Here is a 25,979-nt window from a genome sequence, read left to right as displayed (position 1 = left end):
GAAGGAAGTATTAGGAGATGTCCAAGGGGATCATGTAGTTCACACATATTCAAAACAAAAGAAACTCAGTGTAGTTGACTTGCCACCATTTTTTACCTCAGATACCACCAATATGTAGTCCTATTTTTCCACCTGGTGGTAAATAGATCAGTACTACAACTTCATCTTATTGTCTACTATTGCAAGTGAGCAAAAGTGAGGACATCTTATTTTGCCAAATGGCCCCAGCCCCTCCTCTGTGTGACTACTCACTGCTCTGCACGCACTCTAAAAATTTCACATACTCTCCTAATTGTGTAAATATTGTGTTATCTTTTTTCATTTTCTATAATGTAGTGTCTCTATACTCTTTAATAATTTCAAGGCCACTATTTTTGCACCTAACTTTGTATGAATATCGTCACATAAATAAATTTTTTGTTATATTTTAAGTTTTGCCTCAAGATGGATTTTCAGGGAGATGTACACTCAATCAAATAAGATTTAATATATATTGATAAAGATTGACCAATGTAGATAAAAAGAATAACAACATTTAAAAAGAAACTATCACTTCTTGAATTTTACTGCACTAGTCCCTCTGCTAAGTATATATACTTTATGTGCATGTTTTTCAAAAAATGCTCATGGGACAACTGGACATCCATTTGCCTTCCTACTATATACCTCAGTCCATATACAAAAATTAACTGAAAATGGACAAAAGACCTACCTGTAGAGCTAAAACTATAAAACTCTTAGAAGAAAACTTGGGCAAATCTTCATGACTTGGGTTAGTTAATAGTTTCTTTGATATGACACCAAAACACAAGTAATAGAAAAAAAAAGAATTATAAGTTGGATTTCACCAAGATTAAAAATTGAAGGCTTCAAGGGACACAATCAACATAGTGATAAGACAACTCACAATATAGGACTCAAACTCAAGAATATAAAGACAAATAATCCAATTAAAAATGGGTAAAGGATTCAAATAGACATTTCTCCTAAGAACATACATATATGGCTAATAAGCATATAAAAATATTCTCAATATCATTACTCACTAGGGGAATGCACAAAGACACCACAGTGATAAAGCAATTCACTCCCACATCATAACTAAATAAAAAAGAAAGACAATAACAAGTCTTGACAAGGATGTGGAAAAATTGAAACCCTTGTGCATTACTGCTCATACTGCAAAATGATGCAGACACTTTGGAGAACAGTTTGGTGGTTTCTCAAAATGTTAAACATAGAGTTACAATATCACCCAGCATTTCCACTTCTAGATATATACTTAAGAGAAACTAAAGCATGAGCTCATGAAAAGGAAAAAAAAAGAGTAAACAAATTGTCTGCATAATTCATAATAGCAAAAAATGGAAACAACTCAAATGCCCTTCACTGATGACTAGATAAACAAAAATACTATATCCATACAATGGGATATCATTCAGTCATAAAAAGGAATGAAATGCTTATTATGGTACAAATCAATGAAACCTGAAAACATGCTGAATAGAGAAGCCAGACACAACAGATCACACATTGCATGATTCTATTTACGTTAAATATCCCAAATACACAAATCCATAGGTACTTAATGTAGATTAGTGGTGGAAGGAGGGGAAAATGGAGAGTGACTGCTAATGGCTATGAGATTTATTTTTGGTGTGATGAAAATACTCTAAAATTAGATAGTGGTGATAGTCACTCAATTCTGTGAATATACTGAAACAGGGTGAATTGTGCACTTTAAAAGGGTGATTTTTTTTATTATTTGGATTATATATCAGTAAGCTTTTATATATAAAAAAGAAACTGCATCATATAGTACTTTCCTGTATGCTTCTCTTAAGTACCACGTATGAAATATGAAATGGACATTTTGTTGGAAAAAACTCACCTAGAGACTGTAATATGTCTTCCCTATGACTGGAATGCAGAGTAAGCTAGTGTCTGACCGCTGCTTAGCAAATTTTGAGGTTAAGTGAAATGGCTGACTGGCTGTATTAGGGTCCAAGGTACATGACTTTGGGTTCCAGATGTGAAAATGTGCAATAGAAATGCCAAGGCAATGAGACTCTAGAAATAAGAGGTCTTATGTGGAGAAATGAAGAGGAACCAGTTGAAGGAGAGGCACAGCTCATACTAATATAGGAACTAGCAGAGTTGTCTGTAAAGATCGCAAAGGTACCCTGAAGAGAAAGACTCAACCTTAAATATGTTACCGACTTGGAAAGTCTGAAGCCATCTTATGACAAGATGGTCAAATGAGAACTCTGCCTCCATTTTCTTTTTGCTCTGTTCCAGCACTCCAACCTCTAAGGATCAGATCATTAACTGGAAAAATGGGAGATGACAAAGGAGAAAAGATTAGGAATATAAACACATCCTCTTCCCTACTGGGGAAGGTGTTGTCTACATTAACCTGGGAAAGGAGAGAAATCTTACTTTTGCCTGAAGACTAAAGCAGTTAATTGGATGTTATAATTTTTTAATTGCTTTTTTAAAATTAAATTGACTTTAAGACTTTCCATTACCTAAGAATTACCTGAAATGTCATCGTACCTGCCAAGTTTCCATCAAAGAAGAGCCAGGAGAGGATGACCTATGTATAAAAAGTTAAGAATTGACAGGAGGAAACACAATAAAGTCTTTTTTTTTTTTTAATTAAACCCCATAATTCCTGCTCTTTCTATGGTCTTGTTACAGTAGGACTCTGTGGAGTCTCGTTCAGCAGGATGTATTCAGAAGAAAAAGCAAAGAAAACTCTCCACAGGTGAGCCCTCAAAGGGGACTACATACAACACCCTATAAAGGGTAACAATTAACGATTTGTGGCGAACATCCCATAAGTCTTCTCTGCTGCCTCTGGCAGAATTATGCTCACCTCACTCATGATCCCAGAGCACCAGGTGAATGATTGTAGAGGAGGTCCACCCTGTATGATAACTATGCCTTTCTGTGTCTGCCTTCTCCGCTAGATTGAAATTCCTGAAAGTTACAGGTTTCTCCTTTTACAAATTGAGAAGGTTTTGAAAATTTAGTGAAAGCCAGGGGTTTTCACTTTGGAATGCATACAGGTTTCACCATGGAGTTTTAAAAAATACGGATGCCTAAGTCCTATTCCAGACTCACTGAATCTCTTCACTTGAAATTCTTGGTGTAGTCTTGGCATTTTCTTCTTATATTACGTACATTGTTTCTCATGACTAATATGTGCCAAGGTATTTTCCTCAGTAATATTTATGCTCATTCATTTTTATACATCAAATGTAATATTCACTGCCCTTGAAAATAGGCTATATCATTATTCTTAGAGACATTTATCAAGAACTTCATTTTTTGTAAATAATTCATTATTTTATTTTGCATATCACAGAGTCAATTGAATTTTCTTGTCAGTTGCATTATTCTTACTACAAACTCTCCTTGGAACTTTGACCTATGAAGATTATCACAAAGAAATTAATCATAGCCATTTTAAAGTAGTTTTAGCTATCTTAAGTTATCTTAACTATCTTAAACTATAGATAGTTTTGTTTGACTCTGATGCTTATCTGAAAGCTCTGAAATCACCAGTAGGTCAGATATTTGGGTCTTCAACAAAGAAAGATGGTCTCAGAGCCCAGAGAAAAGGACTGTAGGATGTACTTCAAATTTCTATACATATATATTTTTTTTTCTTTATTTTGGTGAGGATGATTGGCCCTGAGCTAACATCTGTTGCCAATCTTCCTCTTTTTGCTTGAGAAAGATTGTCACTGAAATAACGTCTACGGCAGTCTTCCTCCACTTTGTATGTGGGATGCTGCCACAGCATGGCTTGATAAGTGATGCATAGGTCTGAGCCTGGGATCTGAAATGGTGAACCCCAGGCCAGCAAAGTGGAGCAAGTGAACTCAACCACTATGCCGCAGTGCCAGCCTCAAAAATAGATTTTTTAAAAATAATTTTAAAAAGCTATCAAAAATAGATTCTTGGGCAATGGTGAGTACTTTCCCATGGACTGAGTCATAATGTCCAGGAATCTTCTTTGTTGAGAGATGGATAGGTTCAGGAGATTGCTAATCCAGGATCTAGTGGAAGAATAATTGAGAATTAATTACACAACGTTAATTGCACTGATGAGGGGCATTTTCTTGTGCTTGTTTGGAATATTGTTGAAGTAATTTTAATGTTCTATTTTCTGGACATATAAGGAAGCCCTTCTCTTTCTTCTTAAGCTATCTGCAATGTGTAATAATCTAGGAGACTCTCCTTTTTAAACTGAAGTGATACATTGTCAAATATTGCCTGTTTCTTACTGAGTCCCCTGGGTTCAAAAATTCTTACTGTGTTCTTGCTTTTCATGGCAATATGGTTGTTTCCATAGGTGCAGTGTAAGTCTATCCCCCTTTTTACCAGCACATAACTGGAAAAATTGATTACGCAGCCAGGGCCCTGCCTGGAATGGCCTACTTGAGAAGGTTCTCAGTTTACTCAGATCTTACAGGCCACTATTAGGGAACCAAGGTTGACTTTATAGAGCTAGCACTGACAAAGCCCTCTGAGTAAAACTGGCCTGACACTTGGCTTTATAGTGTCCAGCCTTTGATGTCACTTTCATAGAAAGCCAGGAACCTAGAGATGTCCTGAACTTCTCCTTAAGAAGAGGGAAATTTACTCAAAATATATAGGTACTACAGGTGAAATCCGATGCAGAAAGTTTCTTGGACATGTCTTCCTAGCTTTGGTAAAGCAAATAATAGCGGCTTTTCAATCTGAGATATTTTGTGAAAACCTCCAGCATCACAAACTTAAGAAGGCCGATATGATAATTTAAAACTCTTACTGCCTCTATATAAATCATCAAGCCAAATATAATGAGTTGGCCTTATTGTGTGATCAAGAATAATCATTCTTTGAGATTATATTTTGTTTAAATGGGAGAGAGTGTAAGGAAAAATTTGTGCCTCATGGAAAACTATGCATTATTTAGAGTACAGTCTTTCGGGTTATCTGATCTGGATTATGTGGGGGCTTTGTGCCTTTCATTGTCTTTGAGCTATTTTAAAACGCTGTAAATTGTAGATACTAATAACTATACAAACAATTTATGTTTGTAGGCATGCAAATATATTTTGTATGGTGAAAGTTCAATCGATTTCCTTCCCCACTGTGAATGAATCCATTTTTGTACTCATTTCCAAATTCATGTCAACTTTTCTGTCTATAAATATACTTTTTATGGATTCTCCTTCAAACATATTGTAACATTATCCTATTTCCCTCATTGAAAAATAAGTTAGGGGCTCACCCAGTGGCATAGTGGTTAAGTTCACGCACTCCACTTTGGTGGCCAGGAGTTCGCGAGTTTTGATCCCTGGTGCAGAGCTACATACTGTTCATCAAACTATGCTATGGTGGCATCCCATATACAAAATAGAGGAAGATTAGTACAGATGTTAGCTCAGGGACAATCTTCCTCATCAAAAAAATAAATAAGTTAAATGAGATATTTAATGGATGTTCATTATTTATCTGTGTGAGAGTTATGATTTTTACTTTATTGGAAAATTATACTATAAAATGGGTTAAATTCTTGTATGGAACAGAGACAATAAACTAAGTATGAAATAGTAAGGTATGGCATGAAGCAGAACTCTCATAGAAAAATAGGATGACAGGAGGCTGACTTGCACTGAATGTATTAATATATGATGTTTGCTGTTCCAAAAGGAAATACAGAAAGAATGGAATTGACGAACTGCTTCTGAATTTTTGTAACATTTGCTATTTTTTCTTGTTTGTTTATTTGTTTCGTGGTTACATGCATGGGAGTGTCATTACTTCATCTCGCATTCAGTTTATGAGAGCAGAGGCATATTTCATATAGGTCAAAACTATGTGTTGAAGACAGATTTTTTTATATGAAGAGGCCATCTTTAGTCACTTATGAACACTATCAAATCAACCCACTTGTCAGAGAAATGGATATTTTAATTTTCAAATAAAAACATTGAACATTTATTCACTAATAGAGAGAATGGAAAGCATATTGTTATGGTTTTGTGTTCCCCCAAAATTCATACACTTAAGTCCTAACTTTCAGCACCTCAGAATGTGAAGTATTTGGAGGTAGAGTCTTTAAAGGGGTAATTAAAATAAAATGACGGCATTAGAGTGAGCCATAATACATTATGACTGTTGTTCTTATAAGAATAGGAAATTTGGACACATAAACACATAAAAGGAAGACAATGTGAAGAGTGACAAAGGCACACCTTGACCAAATATTAGTATGGCTTCTATCCCTTCAAGGTTGTGTCCCTGGATAATGACCCAAGCTCCCCTTAAAATACCTGCCTGAGAAAGGTCAACCCTGACAAAAGAATTTACTGCATGCTCCAGTCAAAATATCACTATAGGCTCCTGATCTGCCTTTTCTTAGAACATTTACTATAGAAAACTTGCAATTGTAAATCCTTTCTCTGTCTCTTTCAGAAGCATCTTCTATAATCAGAAATCTCTTTCTCAAGGACCTAGGAACCAGCCCTTAGAAATTCCATCATCAAGAAAGATAAGATCCCTGTCTTATAGTCTCTGTAGGAGGGTAGAAGCCTAACTTCAGTAAAAAGCTTAATCCAGCACAAGTGGCGTAATCCCATTGGTCAAAGTTTCCTTCCCCACAATGACCTTCAATACTGTTCCTTTAGGACACCCCAGCATTTGAAAAGCCTCCCACTTTTTGTTTCAGAAGTGGGTGATGAGCTCAATTCTGTACTGAAGTCTCTCTCCCATTCTAGCAGTCTGAATAAAATCTATATTACAGTTTTAACAAGTGTCCAGTGCAAAAATTTGCTTTTACAAGAGACATAGGAGGAAGACAATCATCTATAAGCCAAGGAGAAAGGCATGAAACAGATCCTTCTCTCATGGCCCTCAGAAGGCACAAACCCTGCCAACACTTTGATCTCAGACTTGTAGCCTCCAGAATTGTGAGAAAATAAATTTTTGATGTTTAAGACACTCAGTGTATGGTACTTATTCTGGCAGCCCTATCAAATCAATGCAGATTTTGGTACCGGGAAGTGGGGTACTGCTGTAACTGCTTTATCTTTTTTGAGGAAGATTAGCCCTGAGCTAACTACTGCCAATCCTCCTCTTTTTGCTGAGGAAGAGTGGCCCTGAGCTAATATCCATGCCCATCTTCCTCTACTTTATGTGTGGGACGCCTACCTCAGCATGGCTTGCCAAGCAGTGCCATGTCTCCTATTGCTTACGTTTATCTGGAGAACCCTAACTAATACAATGTTATTGCCAAGATTTTTTCATGTCTTACATATACCCTGAGATTTAAGCAGGTGTTTTTCTTTTTTTTTGAGGAAGATTAGCCCTGAGCTAACATCTGCCGCCAATACTCCTCTTTTTGCTGAGGAAGACTGGCCCTGAGCTAACATCCATGCCCATCTTCCTCTACTTTATATGTGTGACACCTACCACTGCATGGCTTGCCAAGTGGTGCCATGTCTACACGTGGGATTCGAACCAGCAAACCCTGGGCCACCCAAGCAGAGTGTGTGCACTTAACAGCTGCACCACAGGGCTGGCCCCTAAACAGGTATTAAACAGTAAAATATTAACAGTTTATCAAGGACACAGAGATCAATCTTAATTTTTTTGATTGATGATGAAAGTAATTGAACCATTAGGGTTTTCAGGTACTCACCAAGGTGCAGGCCCTTAGGTCTACACTTCAGGTTCAAAAAATATGAACCAAGGATGAAGCCACTCCAATCCCAGTCTTAGGCACAGAGGATTTTCATCGTTTTTTGCTTTTTGGTTTTTTTCTGAGGAACATTAGCCCTGAGCTAACAGCTGTTGCCAGTCTTCCTCTATTTTTTGTACGTGAGCTGCTGCCACAGCATGGCCACTGATAAACAAATGGTGTGGGTCCACGCCCAGGCTACCAAAGTGGAGTGAACCGAACTTAACCAGTAGGACACAGGGGCTGGCCAATGGTTTTCTGATACTAGTCCTTCCACCCTGATGCTTTTTTGGTGGCTTCTCAGGTTGATGATTCAGCAGACTATACACAGAGGGATTAAAAAACCCAGCTGAAAATTTTGAGTCCTTAAATGAGACTCAATTTAAGGAGAGTCAGCTGAATTCTCATAATGCAAATAATTTAGCCATTTTTGTGGAAAAAAAAGGGGGCATGTCCCAGTTCCATTGTGCTAAATTAATTCCTCTCTCACTTATAATTTCAGAGCATTTTGTTCTTGGTTCTTTTCTAGCAGTTGTTACATTTTATTATTCTATATGATTATGCTTTGACACCACAATTGAGTTATTGGGTTTTTAAATTCTTAAAGGAACAGACTATTAGTTTTAAAAAATGAGGGGATAGTATTTACTTTTAAAATAATATCAGAGGTTGAAATAAATTATACTGACATCTTTAACACAAAAGGGAATGTTGGCCCTTCTCTTCTCCCTACACCCATAATCAAGGATAATCTCCACTGACCATGTGAAACAATTCATTGCGTTTCTCTTTCTCTGTCTACACACTCACACATGCCCTCCCACAGCGATACACACACATATTTATTGGAATTAGTTTTCTGTAAGTAAAGTTGAAATAATTTTATATGTACTGTTATTCAACTATTTCTTTCAATAAATCACATATAAAAAGTATATAATTACATATGCATCTATGTTACTTTATTCACTTGTATGAAATATATTCCATAATACAGATTTTGCTTTTATTTTGTGTTGTTCCCTTATACTGACAAATAGAGAGTTGATATTTTTTCATTTACATACTTATCCATCCCTCCAGGTATCTATCTAGCCATTCATTTTTTGTATATTAATCAATCCATTAGTTCGTTTTTACTTACTCATCGAATGCTTATTTCGTGTCAAATATCACCAACACTTTTCGCTACTTGTTGGTAAATTTTATTTTTAACTTTTAAACGAGTGAGGTTGATCTTCTCATTTTCAAGAGTATTTGAATTTCTTTGTAGATACCAGTTTATTGACATTGTTTGCACATTTTTTATTTATTAGTTTATGGGAGTACTTTATTATGGAAATTAAGCCTTTATTGTGATGTAGTTTGCAAACAATTTTTTCTCTTATGTCATTTGTATTTGAATATATAGAACCACATGGCATTGCTGGCAGAAGTGGGGATGATAGGGTCAAAAATATAGAGGGCAAGGAGTCACAGTTAACATAATAAAGGACAAGATTAGCATAGCAGTCAATTAGGGCTAAGCCACAGAGTGGTAGAAATAGTTAATATTTTATGAAAATAGTTAATATTTTATTTCGTCCATGAGGACAAAGTACATGGGCTGCAGACAATGACACTAGTCAATTTATATCTGCAGAAAAAGTCAAAGAGATGGCTGACCATGAAGCTGAAAGCAATTATGCCCTCCTGGGAATTTATGTTCTCAGCATATTCCAGACCTAAGAATACCAGGTAACATCATAGGCTGCCAGTTTTGAGTGAGACCAACAGTTGGAAAAGCCTTTGAAGCAGTGGAGTTTGTGACCAGCCCACTGGAAATATCTTGGTACCAGTCCCTGGGGTTTGGGAACAAAGCTGCCCATCTGCAGTGTAGAATTACACATCTCCTGATAAATACCTCCTGGCAGGCTACTGGGTTCTTGTAGAAACAGAATGCCTAATATTGAGATACCAAGTAAAAATGCAAGAATTGCCTACACAGTCAGACCCACTGAATCATAAGGCCAGATGGGCCCAGGAACAATCCATCATAAGATGGAAGTGGCATATCAGGGACCCAGCACAAGCAGGATCAGATGATAAAAAAACAAGTTGCAAGATCAGGTAATCTAAACCATCATTGTTACTAGAACAAATGCAGATCCCTTCTTGGGAGTTAAATCAAACTTCACCATAAGTAGCTGTTTCATAAAGCAGAATTTTTATTTGTGGTATGTAGCAAAGAAAAATGGAGACCATAGGGAATAATTTCAGAAAGCTATGGACCCTCAAAGATGGGGAGGTGTGTACCCTTATTTGGGGTAGGAAATCAATATTCAAAAGGGAAGTTTCATCATCGCATGTAGAGGTGGGTGTAAACTTGCACATGCCTGGTTTGAGATCACACGTCTACATAAACATTGCATGACCTAAATTTGGCTGCTTTACTCCTCCCAGAGGAGGGGAACGTACAGTGTTAATGAGGACAGGTTACTTTAGTACAATTTTCTGCCGATCTGTGCAGGTGCCACTCTTGTGGTTGTAGTCTGGGCCGTTTCAGAACGGCTGGGTCCAGGGCAGTTGTCACTTAGAGTTTCTTCCTGGAACATAGCTGAAACCACATAAGCTCAAGTCCCAAGGTGTTAGAACTCCAGCATCTTTCAGGAAGACAAGAGAATTAGGTCAATCACAGAGATTAGAATTTAGGCAAGACAAGAGAAGCGAGTGAGGGTCCATGTCAGGTGATATCACATCACCCTCCACTGTTGTACCAGTGTCCCTCCCTCAGCTCAAACGGATGGTAATTTGCAGAATCCCTTATGCCCTGCAGAAATAGTAGGAAAAAGCCCAAGGTTGGCTTACCTCAGTATGTTAGTCCTTGAAAGAAAATGATGAGAGAAAATCCTCCCAATGAGCAAAGGTTTGGTGATACACTTAGTGATTCACTTTGTGTAGAAAGAGAAGTATCCTGAGGTTAGAATGTATACAAAATCATTGGCAGTGCTGAATTAGGGCTGATCAGGAAATTGACAGGACAAGATTGAAAGAGCAGAGTCCAGACGGTCTGCGGTGGAGGACAGGTATGGGTATATGTTATGAAGTTCTTGGCATCACGTGTTAATGCCCACCAGAGAGTATCCTGCACGGAAGATACAGCCAAGCTGACAAAAGAACTCAATCAGTTATCAGTTACCCTCTGTTTTCAGCTGCCACAGTGCTTGCATAATGGGCACATGAACTTAGAGGCCAAAGAGAATGAGATACAGGTGCATATGGGCCTAACCACTATGGATTGCCGCATAACTAAGACTGATCTAGCTACTGCCACAATTGAATGTCAGACCTAGCAACAGAGACTAGTGCTGAGAACTTGATATGGCATTATTTCTCAAGGTTACCAACTAGACACTTGATGACATGATGACCACATTTGGCCTCTTTAATCCTGCAACAGGGAGCAGTTTGATCTCACAAAATAGACATGTTGTAGGATTGTCTTTTCTGCCTGAAAAGCCTCAGCTGTACCACTCTCTGAAGGCTCATGGAGTGTTTAAACCACTGGCGCAGAATTCACTATGCATTGTATCAGACCAGGAGACATATATTATAGCAAAAGAGGTGAGATAGAGGGCCTTATACCATGCAATCCACTGGTTCTATCATATACTGAAAGTTATCAGCCTAACAGAGCATTCACACAGCTTGTAAAGAGCACATCTGAAGTATCAGCTCAAGCAAAACTCTGTGTGATGACCTCCTCTTGGAGTCAATATATAGACTGAATCAAAGAGCTTCATATGGATTGCCACCACAAAATGAAGACTACATGGGTCATGGGAGATAATGTACATTCTGTCCTAGCAATGACTGTGTGTGGTTAGATGTCCTGGCAGTGACAAAGAAGTGTATTTTTTCCAGAGGCTAAAGCAAGATTTCCATCTAATTATAAGCTATGGCTAATACCTGGGAACTTTGGGATCTTGGGCACAAAAACCAGGAGACAAGAAGAGGGCAGATCACATCAGCAGGTGTAATTAATCCTAATCTTCAGGAAAAGTTAGGACTGCTGTTAGACAAACAAAAATGCTAGTTCATTGAGGTTTATCTGGGGATTACTATTAAGAGGCAATACTCACTGCAGAGATCTCTGCAGGGTTGGGCAAAGCTTTCTCAGGGCTATATTGCAATTCTACTTCTCTCTCTATCCAATCCTACTTTCCTTTCCTTTCACAAGGAATAAAGATCTAATAAATATATTATACCCCAAACATCATTTTAGCATCTATTTCCAGAGAACTCATATTGCCCAAGCTATTTTCTAAAGGTATTGTACCATTTTACACATCCTGAGCCATGAATGAAACTTCAGATAATCACATCCACACCATTGCTTATTATTTCAGCTTCTTTAATTTTAGCCTGCCTCAGTAGGCATATATATTTCTTTGTGACTTTAAATTGCATTCCTCCAATTTTATAAAAACATTTTTATGTATTCATTGGCTATTGTTGTATCTTCTTTTGTGAAGTGGCTGTTCAGTTTTGTCCATTTTATATTAGGATGTTTGTCTTTTAATTATTAAGTTATAGTAGTTATTTATTCTACACAAATCATTTGTTATTTGTCTTACAATTATTTTCTTCCAGTTTTTGGCTTCTCCATTTTCTAACACTATGTTTGATGAGCAGAATATTTTAATCTGATGAAGTCTAATTTATCAATTGCGTATACTATGGTTATTGTTTTCTATTTCCTGATAAAAACTTTGCTTACTCTTTGGTCAAGCTATTGTCCTACTTTTACTACAGAAACATTATGATTTTATTTACATTTGATTTACATTTTACATTTACATCATTTTACATTTATGTCCATGATCATCTTGAATTAATATTTAATTATAATATAAAGTAGAAGCCAAAGTGTAGGCACATAGCTGTTTTATTATTTTTCATTGAAATAATTGTTATTTTTCACTGAAACTGTCTTGGCACCTTTACCATAATCCAACTGATCTTATCAGTTTGGATATATTCATGTAATGGAATATTATATAGCAATAATATTAAAGATACTTTTACATGCAAAATATGTATGAGTCTCACAAACATAACGTGAAATAAGTCAACACAAAAGACTGTGTACCATAAGTATTCAGTTATATAAGTTTAAAAATTAGGCAAAATGATTTGAGAATGTTAGAAGTCTAGATATTGGTTTATATTGAACTTAACTCACAAGGACAAGGACTTAATTTTAGACTTATTTAGACTACTTTAAGTGTAGACTTATTTCCTTGGCCCTAAATATATTCTAGGCTTTAAATGGCAATGTAATTTTAATTTTCAACTATTAGACTTTAATTTATCCCTGGAAGTTAGATATTGGTTTGGGATTACAATTAAACACAGGCAGACAATAAATGATCCAGGATTATAATTTGAATCTACGTGAAAACACAAACTCCAGTAAAGGTAATTTTGTAATTATAAGAGACAGTTAAATGTATATTTTTCTCTTAACTGACTTAAAAAGCAATTTTAGGGGCCAGCCCAGTGGCTCAGTGGTTATGTTCTCACGTTCTGCTTCTCGCCTACCCAGGGTTCGCCAGTTCAGATCCCACGTGTGGACACGGCACTACTTGGCAAAAGCCATGCTGTGGTAAGCTTCCCACGTATAAAGTAGAGGAAGATGGGCATGGATGTTAGCTCAGGGCCAGTCTTCCTCAGCAAAAAGAGGAGGATTAGAGGAAGATGGGCATGGATGTTAGCTCAGGGCCAGTCTTCCTCAGCAAAAAGAGGAGGATTGGCAGTAGTTAGCTCAGGGCTAATCTTCCTCAAAAAAAAAAGCAATTTTACAAAGTGATATATATGCAATATACTGCTGGCCGTATAACATATAGAAATATAATGTATGTATAATGTATTTTGCAATACAGCACTAAGGAGGTGGACAGGTACAATGTTATATTTCTTAGAAATGACTGCAGATGGTAAATTAATAATGAAAACAATATATTTTGAGTTTTGCAACATTAACAGGTGTATTATATATGTAACAATGCCACAAAGAAAGGGAAAATGGAATACAGCTATATAGTAGTAACAGTTTTAATGTTTCTTTATCACAAGAATTATGCTGGTATACATGTGAAGCTGGTTTGGATAAGATGATTACAGTAAGCCCTATTACAATCACTAAGAAAAATATCAAAAATATATAGTGAAAAAGTCATTAAAGAAAATTAACTGCTATTTATGAAAATATTAATTTAAACCAAAAAATAGTAGTAAAGAAACAGAGAAATCAAAAAAATAAAACATGAGATAAAAAGACAAAAAGTAAAATGGTGGATGCACATCCAACTATATCAATATTAGCATTAAATGTAATGAACTAAACAATCCAATCAAACAGCATAGTTTGTCAGACTAGATAATAAAATATGACCCAACTATATGCTTTCTACAGGTGACATATACAAATGGGTTGAAAGTAAAAGAATTGAAAAAGAAATATCATGGAAACATCAACTACGAGAAAGTTGGGTTGGCTATACTGTATCAGAAAAAATACATTTTGAAATTTAGAAGATGGTACTATACATGAAGAGACCCATTTTATAATGATAAAATGATTAATTCATCAGGAAAGCATAACATGATAAACATATATTGACATAATAATAGATCAGCAAAATATAGGATGCAAAATTGATAGAAATGAAGGGACAAATAAATAATTCAAAAGTAAAGATTGAAGGGGCCAGCCTCGTGGCACAGCGGTTAAGGTCCCATGTTCCGCTTTCGCAGCTTGAGGTTCACCGGTTCAGATCCGAGGGTGACCTATGCACTCCTTGTCTAGCCATGCTGTGACAGGAAGCCCACATATAAAGCAGAGGAAGATGGATACAGATGTTAGCTCAGGGCCAGTCTTCATCACCAAAAAGAGGAGGATTGGTGACACATGTTAGCTCAGGGCTACTCTTCCTCCAAAAAAAATAATAATAAAGACTGAATACATTAGTACTCCACTTTCTCATTCTCAATAATGGATAGAAAAACTAGACAGAATATCAAGAAGGAAATGGAAGCCTTAAACTATACACCACTGCACTCAACAACAATAGAATATATATTTTTCTCAAGTGTACATGGAATATTCTACAGGATGGACTATATGCTAGATCATAAAAAAATACTAATACATTTAAAACGATAGAAAGTATGTTCTTTGACCACAATGCAATAAGATTAGAAATTGCCAGATACAAGTTAAGTATATAAAAGTCAATTATGCTTATATACATGTATAATGTACAATATGAAAAAGAATTTAAGAAAACAATGCAATTTATAATGCATCAAAAACAATTCAACATGTAGAAAATATTTTTAAAATATTGCAAAACTTATACTAGAAAAACTACTGAATGAAATTAGAGAACATCATCAAGAAGAAAACATTTTTAAAAAAGATCTTTAAGAGAATTTTTATTTATTAATTAAAAAATATTCTATATGCAGATATACGAAGATTTAACTATGTTAAGATGGCAATACTTCTCAAATTGATCTACACATTCATTGAAATTCTTAGCAAAGTCACAGCTGATGTCCTTGGGCAAAATGACAAGTTGATTTTAAAATTCATATAGAATTGCAAGGGACAGGTAATAGGCAAAACAACCCTGCAAAGGAAGAATAAAGTAGGATGACTCATGCTTCCATATTTCAAAATTTATTACTAAGCAACTGTAATCAAGACAGTCTGGTCCTGACACAACAGTAGATAAATTTGTCAATGGAACAGAATTAAGTCTCCAGAAACAAACATCTATATCTATGGTGAACTGATTTTCAACAAGGGTGCCAAGACTATTCAATGTGAAAACAACACTTCAACAAATGGTGCCGGGAATACTAGATAGCTATATGCAAAAAAAAAAAAAAAAAAAGAGAGAGAGTTTAAAATCTTACCTCACATCATATGCAAAAATTAACTTCAAATGGATCAAATATTTAAATGCAAGAGAGAAAACTATAAAACTCTTAGAATAAAACATACGATTAATTTTTTTCCTCCCAAATCTCCCCGGTACATAGTTGCGTACTTTTAATTGTGGGTCCTTCTAGTTGTGGCGTGTGGGACGCCACCTCAATGTGTCCTGATGAGTGATGCCACGTCTGCGCCCAGGACCCAAACCTGCAAAACCCTGGGCCTCCGAAGCAAAGCGCCCGAACTTAACCATTCAGCCACGGGACCGGCCCCCATAGGATTAAATTTTTAAGACCTCAGATTTGGCAGAGGATTAGTAGATATCACATCAAAACGATGAGCTACAAAAGAAAAAGAAATGGACTTCATCAAAATTAAAAAATTTTCTCTTCAAAGGACACTGAGAAAATGAAAGGACAACCCAGAGATCCATGAGAAATATCCATGAGAAATGAAAATATATGTCCACACAAATATATGTACAAGAATATTCATATTAGCATTATTCACGATAGCCAGAAGGTGGAAACAAAATAAATGTTCATCAACCATCTGAACAATAAAATTTTTGATCTGCACTGTAGCGAGTCTGAGGAGTTAGGGAGTTATCAAGGAAGAATTTTGACCATAAGATGGCAGTAGTGCACAATGAGCTTTCTTGGGCAGCCCTTGGACTGTTTGTATGGTAGGGGAAATCCCACAGTGTGGGAGACTTTCCAGGGGTTGTGGTGCAGGCCACCATCCCAAGGGCAAAAGGGCAAGGGAACTCCCGGGGCAGGAGGCAGTTGGAGAGGGGGTGTAAGTTTCTTAATAATATCTTTCAGCAGCAAGGAAGGTAGTCTCTGGGTCAGAAAGCCCTGAAAGGCAGTAGTGGTTTAGGGTCTATTATAGCCTTAGCGTGTGTATTATCTATAGCTAGGAGAAGTTGGGTGCAGTTTTGTGTAGTATGCAAATTAGGCAGCCTCTATATGGTTATAATTATATTTATTTGAGATGTATATAAAGCAATTAGATATGTAAAAATTTCAATTTGGTGCCAGTGGGCTAGAGCTCAAGTTCCTACCTGCTGTGATGTGAACAATATACAGATCAATACAGAAGGGCTATTTTCAACTTATCAATATAACCTATAAAATGAAATACTATGCAGCCATGAAAAGGACTGAAGTACTGATACATGCTACATCAGTATGCTAAGTAGAAGAAGTCAGCCATAAAATACTACATATTTTATCTTGCATTCATTGGAAAGTCCAGAGTTATGGAATCTATTGAGCCAGAAAGTAGATTAGTAGTTCCTTAGGACTAGGTGGAGGATATGAGGTGGAGGTGATAGCTAGAGAGTATTAATTTCTTTTTGAGATGATAAAAATTGACAGTTTCGATGATTATACATATCTATTAATATATTTTAAAACATTGAATTGTACATGCTACATGAGAGAATTGTATGGTAGGTGAATTATATCTCAGAAAGCTTTTAAAATTTTTAAAAACTAACCTGGTACTTAGCAAACTAGGGCCCTAGGATATATATATATTAAAGTAAAGGAAGGGATAAAGATATAATATGCTAACACTGATCAAAAGAAAGCTAGAAAAGTTATGTTAATTGCAGAAAAGACATTTTTAAATGAGAAAAATGATCAAGGAGAAACAAGGGCATTACATTTTGGTAAAGTGATTTCCAAGAAGATAGAAAAAATCTTAATAACTATGCACCTAACAACAGAGCATCAAAATACCTGGAGTAAAACAGACAGAAAGACAAGGAGAAATAGGCAAATCCACTATGATATTTGCAAGCTTTAATATCTCTCTTTCAGTAACTAGCAGATCAAAAACAAGCAGAAAATGGATGGAAACCTGAGTCTCAGAGGTGTCTGTACTCAGAATAGAAAGATGTCTAGGTTCTTAGACACAGAATCATCATGGTTTCTGGACTGAGAGCTACCCAAATCAGTTCTATTATTTTGGCGCAAGTCTTCTTCCTTTTATATTTCTGAAAGTGTGCTGAGCTTCATCCATTTATCATTTTCTCTTGGTGATGTCTTTGCTGCTGGAAATATTTTTCCTTCCTGGACAGGAGATCAAAAACTGTGTTAAAAATATTTTCATATTAAGATCAATTGTTTGGGAAAATATTGTTGATCTAGACTACAGAGTCTATATTAGACCTAGCTACTGTTAGTGCTGTCGAGTCAATTCCAACTCTTAATGACCCTGTGTACAGCAGAGCTGAACCTTGTCTGGTCATTTTTCACCATCTTCTCCCTTTCCTATGCTATACCAGACAGTGATTCAATGCTATTTGTTGGATTTTCATGGCTGATTCTTTTGGAAGTGGGTGACCGGGTCCTTCTTCCTAGTTTGGCTTAGTCTGGAAGCTCCACTGAAACCTGTCCACCATAGGTGACCCTGTTGGTGTTTGAAATACTAGTGGCATAGCTTTCAGCATCACAGCAACACGCAGCTGCCACATTATTCCCAGACCGGGAAACAAACTTGGGTCGTGGTGGTGACAGTGCCAAATCTTAGCTACCAGACAACCAGAGCTGGCTATATTAGACTAGAGACATCATAAAATCTAAATCCTCAGAAATCAAGGAACTTCAAAAGGTATCACAAATAACTTCACTAGATTGTTGACTACTTGATGACTCTTTCAGTTTCACAAGCATTTACTGCTGATTATTAAAAGAACAGTCATAATTCTACTAGGAATTGCCTAACCTGGATTTAGTGACTGTATTCTTTAGTGTGTCAACATGAATATAAAAAAAAAGATGGCTTTATTCTCTATACTGAAAAGATAGGGTTTACTGTTATTGAAGTTTATATCTAGCATCTTAAAGGAAAAATATTATTAGTAATATTTAAATTCAGAATTCTATATTAAAATGAAATATTCTCATAAATATAAAAGAGAGGAGAGGGGAAGTCATGTTTTAGAGGTTTGTTCACCTAAACTTTCTGTCGCTTAAATTTCTTGAGGATTCTGTCACGGATCTGCTTGGTCTTGACGCTGTAGACAATAGGGTTCATGAGGGGTGGAACCAGCAAGTAGACATTGGCCATGAGCACATGGACAATTGGAGAAGCATTCTGCCCATAGCGACGGATCATAGATAGCCCAATCATCGGTGTATAGAAGGTGAGTACAGCACAGATGTGGGAGATACAGGTATTAAGGGCTTTCACCCTCTCTGTCTTGGAGGCTATTCTCAACACTGTCCCAAGGATGAGGATATAGGAGAGAAGGAGGAGCACTGAATCAAGTCCCATGGAGCAGATGACCACCATGAGGCCATAGATGCTGCTAACCCAACGACTGGATACAGTTGTCTTTATGAGATCCTGGTGCAGGCAGAAGGAGTAGGAGAGAATATTGACAGGATGATATTGAAGCCTCTTTAGGAGGAAGGAAGCTGGAAAGACCAGAGTCAAGGCCCTTCCAGCAATTGCCAACCCAATCCCAATGATTACACCATTCGTTAGAATGGCTGCATAGCTCAGGGGCTCTCGGATTGCTACAAAACGGTCAAAGGCCATGGCCAACAGCACAGCTGACTCAATAATTGAGAAAACATGAATGAAGTACATCTGGACCAGACAAGCATTGAAGGAGATCTCCTGGGCATGGAACCAGAAGACGCTGAACATGGTAGGCAAGGTTGTCATGGATAGGCCAAGATCAGTAAGTGCCAGCATTGATAGAAAGTAGTACATTGGTTGGTGGAGGGAAGGCTCAGTTCTGATAATAAATAGGATGGTAATGTTTCCTGCAACTGAGGTGCCATAAATCAAGAAGATCGGGAGGGAAATCAAGCCATATCTGCTTTCAAGGCCTGAGAGGCCTGTCAGGAGGAAGCGAGGGTATAGAGCAGAACTATTGAAGACAGACATTGTGCGCCTGGAGGTACTCTCAGTCTAGGTGGGGAGACAAGAACGTGCAACAATTAGGCTAAAGTCAATACTGCAAGAAGAAGCAACGCTCTGATGCATGCTGCTCTGTGCTTACTGTTTTCAATCACTCTTCTACTAATTATATATAATTACCACCTGTAGTTATGATTTAACCAATCAATCTGTTTTCTCTATTGCACATTTATTGAGAACATATTTTACCAAAGAAAATCTAGCAGTGCTAAAATGTAGAGAAACATTTGAGAAATCCCTTTAGATACTTACAGCCCAGTTGATAAAGAGAGCTAAAATTAAAATAAAGTGTTAGTTTAATACAATGTCCTATAAAATGAAGAAAAAGAAACTAACCTGACCCAGGTAATCAGGGAGGACTTATTAAAGGTGATTGGTGAATTAAGTCTCAAATTACAAATATGAGTTAGATGAGAACAAAGGGCTGTGCTGGATAGTCTGGGCTGGTTGACACCTATGTGAATGTAGAAAGGTATTAGTATTATAAGTGAAAATGAACATAATCGAGCAAAGCTACAGGGTAGGGTGGCTCTTCAGATGGTTATTCAAGCTAAGACTGTATAGAAACGGAGCAGCATTTCTGAGGGAACTTGTGTGTATATATAAAGAGCTTGGACTTAATCTTGGAAGACACAAGATAGTCTTTTAATAAAAAGTAAACAATTTGACCAGTTTTATATTATATCACAGTCAAACTAGGATCAATTCTAAGAATGATGAAAAGAATGACAAAAGAGAAGGCAGGGAAATTCTTTAGGAGGCTTTTGTAGTAATTTAAAAAATTCGATGAAAGTGAAGTGTAACAGTGGGGATGATAAAGGGTAAATAGATATAAAAGTTACATGTGGAGGAAAAACTAATAAAATACTGATGAATGATCACAAGCTAAGAATGAGAAAAAAAAAACCATGACAAGTTCAGTTATTTAGTAGATTTTGTTGTCATTTATTGAAACAAATAAACAAAAATTCAGGGAGACCTGCAAGAAAAGTTGGCGAAACTAGGGGGTAGGATTAATTCAGTTTGCTTAGGATAAATTTGAGGCATGTGTGTTGAGGAGATAGTAGTGTATTGGGTCCCACAGAGGGTTGTCAAAAGGGAAATTACCCCAACTCAGAGAATTTGGAAGGATGCCTAATAGCGCAAGGAGAGAAAGAGAAAATTTTCTTAGGAAAATCAAAACAACCACATAACACATGGCATGTTATAAGAAAAGTGTAAGAGCTTTAGTTCTCAGGGCTCAGGCACCCAATGGATGAAATATGCTGCAGGAAACGTAAGAGACAGAGTTTGCCAGGGACTGGAGAGGATGAGGCATCATTCTAAGAACTCTAGAGACTTAGATTACTTAGCAACATGATGGCCACCCAATTTCAATTTCTCTGGGCATCAAACACCAATAAAAATTTTTCATTGATCATATTCAATGTCAAAGTTTTTCTAAACTTCATATGGCCCCCAACCTACCCTGCTCCAATACAATTACACTTTATACTTTCCTCTGACAGACTTAATAAAATAACTAATTCCCTATAGAGACCACAGAAACTTTTCCACTCTGATACCATTTGCTTTCCTTTTTAGGAGCACATAAAATAAAGAGAACAATTACTTTACATATTGTCATCCTGTGATTTATTACTATACTAATCATAGCATATTAGGCAATACTGGTCTTTATACACCTTCCTCACTTTCCTACCTTTTTATGTCACAAAACTTCTGGTTTCCTTTAACGTCACTGAACAACTATCATCACTTGGGCACTCGCACACAATTATTTTCTTCTTCCTTGATATCTTCCTTCAAATCTTTCTATTTCTTAAGAGACTCCATCCTGCCCAGGTATGCTGGATCTTTCCTCTTAGATCACTTCCTCCTACTTCTTAACAGAAAAGTCTCTGACTTAGGATATTCATAAATCGTCTTCTATAAATGGGTCTATCAGATAAGGACACAAGCACCCTGCTCTCATTGGTTATTCCTCTAGAATCAGAGAAAGTGATGACAACTGTCATTCATTACCTCTATCACATTGGACAGATTACTAAACTTCTTTGACTGTAAAAAATGGGAATTGTATTACCTTATGTAATATTTAAGAAATTCAAGAAAGTGTATCAAAAATACTTGGCACAGAGTCTAAGACCTAGGAGATACTTTGGGCTTACATGAAGCAAAATGTTAATGGAGATGCTGAAATAGCCACAATCTTTAAGCATATCAGCCATATACCACAGTAATCCAAAGGCAGGTGTGACTTGGAATGCCCAAGTGTTATCACTTGTAAAAATGTTACCCCTTGGGATTACTCTTGAGAATTATTTTGTCTAATTCCTTTTTTGGCTGATAATAATCCTAAGTGTGTATGATATACATGAAAGTGAGATAGAGGAGGTACTCAAATCATCATCGACATTATCATCCTCATCATCATCACTGTTTTTAACAATATAATCTTTAGTTAATGTCAGATAGCAGTGTTTTCAGAGATGGAACATTTCAGCACATGGATTCCCATCGTAGGTTCTATCTATATCTGGAGGTGAGTTTACAATGGCATTCCATCCGAGAGCTCTTCTGCACAGCCTTTGAGGATGATAGTCTGGCTCTTGTGAGGGAATGACAATCTGTACCTCTGACCTATCCCAAAACAATAATTTCACATGACCAACAGTCAGTCCTACATCTTGACTTTGTCCTCTACTTCCCGGATTCTTCAAATATTTTGGATATTAATCTCTTACCTATTGTCCTCACCTCAGGAGCTTTCCATCATGTATACCTGAGCCCTGAGGTGTAGACAGCCATTCACACTGCTACAGGTTGGCTGGGTCTCCAGTCGGCCAGGCCTAGCGACTTCTTATAGGTAGAGAGAGCCACTGAAGATGGACAGAAGGGAAGAGGATCCTAAGGCAGATGGTTCTTCAAGGAGGGAAGCATTCCTGAGGGAAGCATTCATTTCTCTTTCAGCAACTCCAGAGCCAAGATAGGATATTTTTGCATTCAGCATCCTTGACTCTATCCAGCCAGGTGCCTTATCAGCACTACACTTCTACCTTTAACTACTTTAAATGCTGTGCCTCCTCTTGAATTTTCCATTCCCTCAGGACTAATTATTTTTTTCTCAATGCAACCTGCAGGGAGGATGAATGATGCCACTGCCACTGGAGATTTTTCTCTTGCTCAGGAAAAGGAAGTGGTCATATCAAATTCTGAATCTGGGAGTTCACATTTGACAGCAACTGAGAAGTGTCCCTGGGATCATCTGATGGAGAAAAATAATGGTCTTAGAATAATGTACAAGAAAAAGTCTGTATTCTGAATAAGCAGAGACAGCAGTTACTAGCTGCTCAAAAGTGCTAATTCTTTACACTTCCTATATCCGATTTTCTAAACATGTAAAATAGACCATATTTAAATAGAATTAATGACCAAAACAAACAAACAAATAAAGTGAGCCTTGGTCAACCAGGTTTTGGACAAACTGCATGTTGTAATAACCTTGCGTGTGAATATTTATATTGTGTGCTAATGCTTCAGGGAACTCCAGCTTAGAGGAAACCTACTAATATAATATAAGCCAGCCTTTTCCAGATATATTTTATCCAGGCAGTATTTATTTATTTATTTATTTATTTATTCATTTATTTTTTAAAGATTGGCACCTGAGCTAACATCTGTCGCCAATCTTCTTTTTTTTCTTCTTCTTCTTCTCCCCAAAACTCCCCACTACATAGTTGTATATTCTAGTTGTGGGTCCCTCTGGTTGTGCTGTGTGGGACACCACTTCAGTATGACTTGATGAGGGACGCCATGTCCACACCAAGGATCTGAACCGGTGAAACCCTGGGCCGTCAAAGCGGAGCACGTGAACTGAAACACTTGGCCACGGGGCAGACCCAGACAGCATTTATTAACATCTAAAATTTATGTTCTGCAGAACTCCATTTAGGAATGGAGTTGAGAGAATCCTTGATTTAAGGCAGTAATTCTCAACAATAATCAATTTTTCCTACCAGGGGATATTTGACAACGTCTGGAAGCATTTTCAGTTGTCATAACTTAGGATAATTTAGGAAAAGTTAATGGCATCTAGTTTGTAGATGCTAGGGATGCTTTTAAATATCTTACAATGGGTGAGACAGGCCCCACAACAAAGAATGTACACATCCAAATGTCAATAGCGCCAAGGTAGAGAAACCCTGATTTAAGCTGGAGGAGAGAGGAGGGAACAAAACTGAACTAAAACCCAATGTTCTGTGTTTAAGTCTCAGGGTAATATGAAGGCAAAGAGCATGGACTCTAGGACCATGAAAGTAAAGAACATGGACTGTAGATCCTGAGCTTCTTACCTTAGAATCCCAATCCTGGCACTTATTGACTATGTAACCTAGGGAACATTACTTAGCCATTTTTGCCTCTCTTTCCTTATGTATGTAATGAATTCATAATAATTTTATCTGTCTCCTATATATGTTTAAAATATTCAATGAGTTAATGTATGCATAGCATGTAGAATGCATAAAGTGCTCAATAACAGATATTCAAAAATTGATTCCCTGTTCCTTTGCTACAGATTTATTATTTAGTTATTCTTAGTATTCTGTCAGTCTACCAAATTTGTGACCCTGTATTTTGTACCCTGAGCTAAAACTGCTTTCAAAGCCCTTGGCAAGTATTTTCAAAGGGTACATCAAATTTCATAGCCACTAAATAATTAAATCATATGGCTAATTTCTCTGTATCTAATCTCATGAATATCAGACAGTCTTTTAACCATGATTTGGATTTTCATGTATAATTGTTTTCAGAAAGCAAACTTTCTTCCTTTGAGTAGTATTTATCTAGTCTAGAAAAGTTGCATTTCACGTGTTAAGTTAAATTTTCACATTCTAAAATATACATCGTATCAAATGAGTTTGGTTTTCAGGATTCAGCACTCTTGGTATCTTATTAGTCATGAGACATTAAGAAGATTGATTTTTTTCTGAAAAGGTGAAATAATCCAGGGAAAATATGAACAAGAAAACCAATCTGTCTAATGATATTTTTAAACTTCTTTTCACCTCCATCTAATTAAATCAGACTTATTTTAAATGATTAGTTGCTATATTCATTCTATGTTCTTGAAGATTAATCATTAATTCCATATTTCCAGTTTTCCAGGATAACATCATTCTCCCAAATCTCAGCCAATCTCATTTTTCACAAATCTTTATCATATAATCCCATAGTCACATCCATCTTTCTCTTAAATAAATGGAGTTTATTGACTGAGCTAATGGGGGAGTGAGTAGGACAATTTCCAATTGAGATTTCTTTACCAAAGAAAACTGTATAAATGTATTTAAGTGGAAGGGCTGATATACTTATTTTATGTTTTAATACCATCCAGACTTAAAATTATCCTGTTATTAATTCATATTATAAGAGAAATTAGGATAATGACAATATGTGTGCCGTGGGAAATCTGGGAAGCTCTCATTTTCTTAACATGGTATGTTCAGAGACACAAGTTCATCACTGAGCCTGATTCAAAGAGTTCATGTGGAGGACGTGTGAAAGTTGACAAAGGAGATTGGTATGGCTCAAGATACGCAAACTCCATGCTCAAGGTGTTTGCAACACAACTGAGAAGAAAATGAATATATATGAAACAATAAAATATCATCAATGAAAACATATATGAAAGTCATCTTAATAAAGAAGAAAAAAGTAATGAGTTATTGGCAATAAAGAAACTGAGAAAGGCAATGATATTAAAGATTCACACAGACATATAGTATGAGAGTAGAAAATATTAAAAGATGAAGGTGTTATTTTCACAACTCCCCACCCACTCACAGAGTAAGACCTAAAATCCTGTGCTATAGTGTTGAACTATACGCATTTACCCAGATGTTTAGACACGCATTGTCAGGCTCTCTTGAGTAACTCCTCAGTGTCTGCCTCAGTATTTGCTGGTAAATTGAAAGAGCAGATAGATCTACAGTGGCAATGGAAGAAAAGACACATCACTGCTCAAGTGATGAGGTGAGGACTTGGTCCGTAAACAATAGTGACACTATCAAGTTCCAAACTTGCCCCAAGAAGTCAGGAATATTTTCACAAAAAGTTATAACATTTCGGCATGAGAGCCAAAATATGGGCAAATGTATTAGAAAAAGAGAGAGAGCGATTTCTGGGTTTTAGAACATAAACATGAGAAACTACATAAACATAGTTACATTTAATAAGGAAAATTATTATTATATCATTAAGAATAATTAATAATATTGACAAATTGTAGTTTTCAAAAAAATTTAGTTTGCATGC

General features: G+C 36.6%; 1 protein-coding gene across 1 annotated transcript; it reads right to left on the bottom strand.

The window, feature by feature from the left end:
* Positions 1-18,686: 18,686 nt before the first annotated feature.
* On the bottom strand, positions 18,687-19,628 carry OR51P1 (olfactory receptor family 51 subfamily P member 1). The gene has a single exon (NM_001390895.1). The coding sequence runs from the start codon at positions 19,626-19,628 to the stop codon at positions 18,687-18,689; it is 942 nt and encodes a 313-aa protein (NP_001377824.1).
* Between the last annotated feature and the right edge of the window lie 6,351 nt (positions 19,629-25,979).

This window comes from Equus caballus, chromosome 7 (assembly GCF_041296265.1).
Source record: "Equus caballus isolate H_3958 breed thoroughbred chromosome 7, TB-T2T, whole genome shotgun sequence".
NCBI lineage: Eukaryota > Metazoa > Chordata > Mammalia > Perissodactyla > Equidae > Equus > Equus caballus.
This window is presented reverse-complemented; position numbering and strand designations above follow the sequence as displayed.

Coding starts and splice junctions, on each gene's coding strand:
- OR51P1 (NM_001390895.1), bottom strand. CDS start 19,628: ATGTCTGTCTTCAATAGTTCTGCTCTATACCCTCGCTTCCTCCTGACA.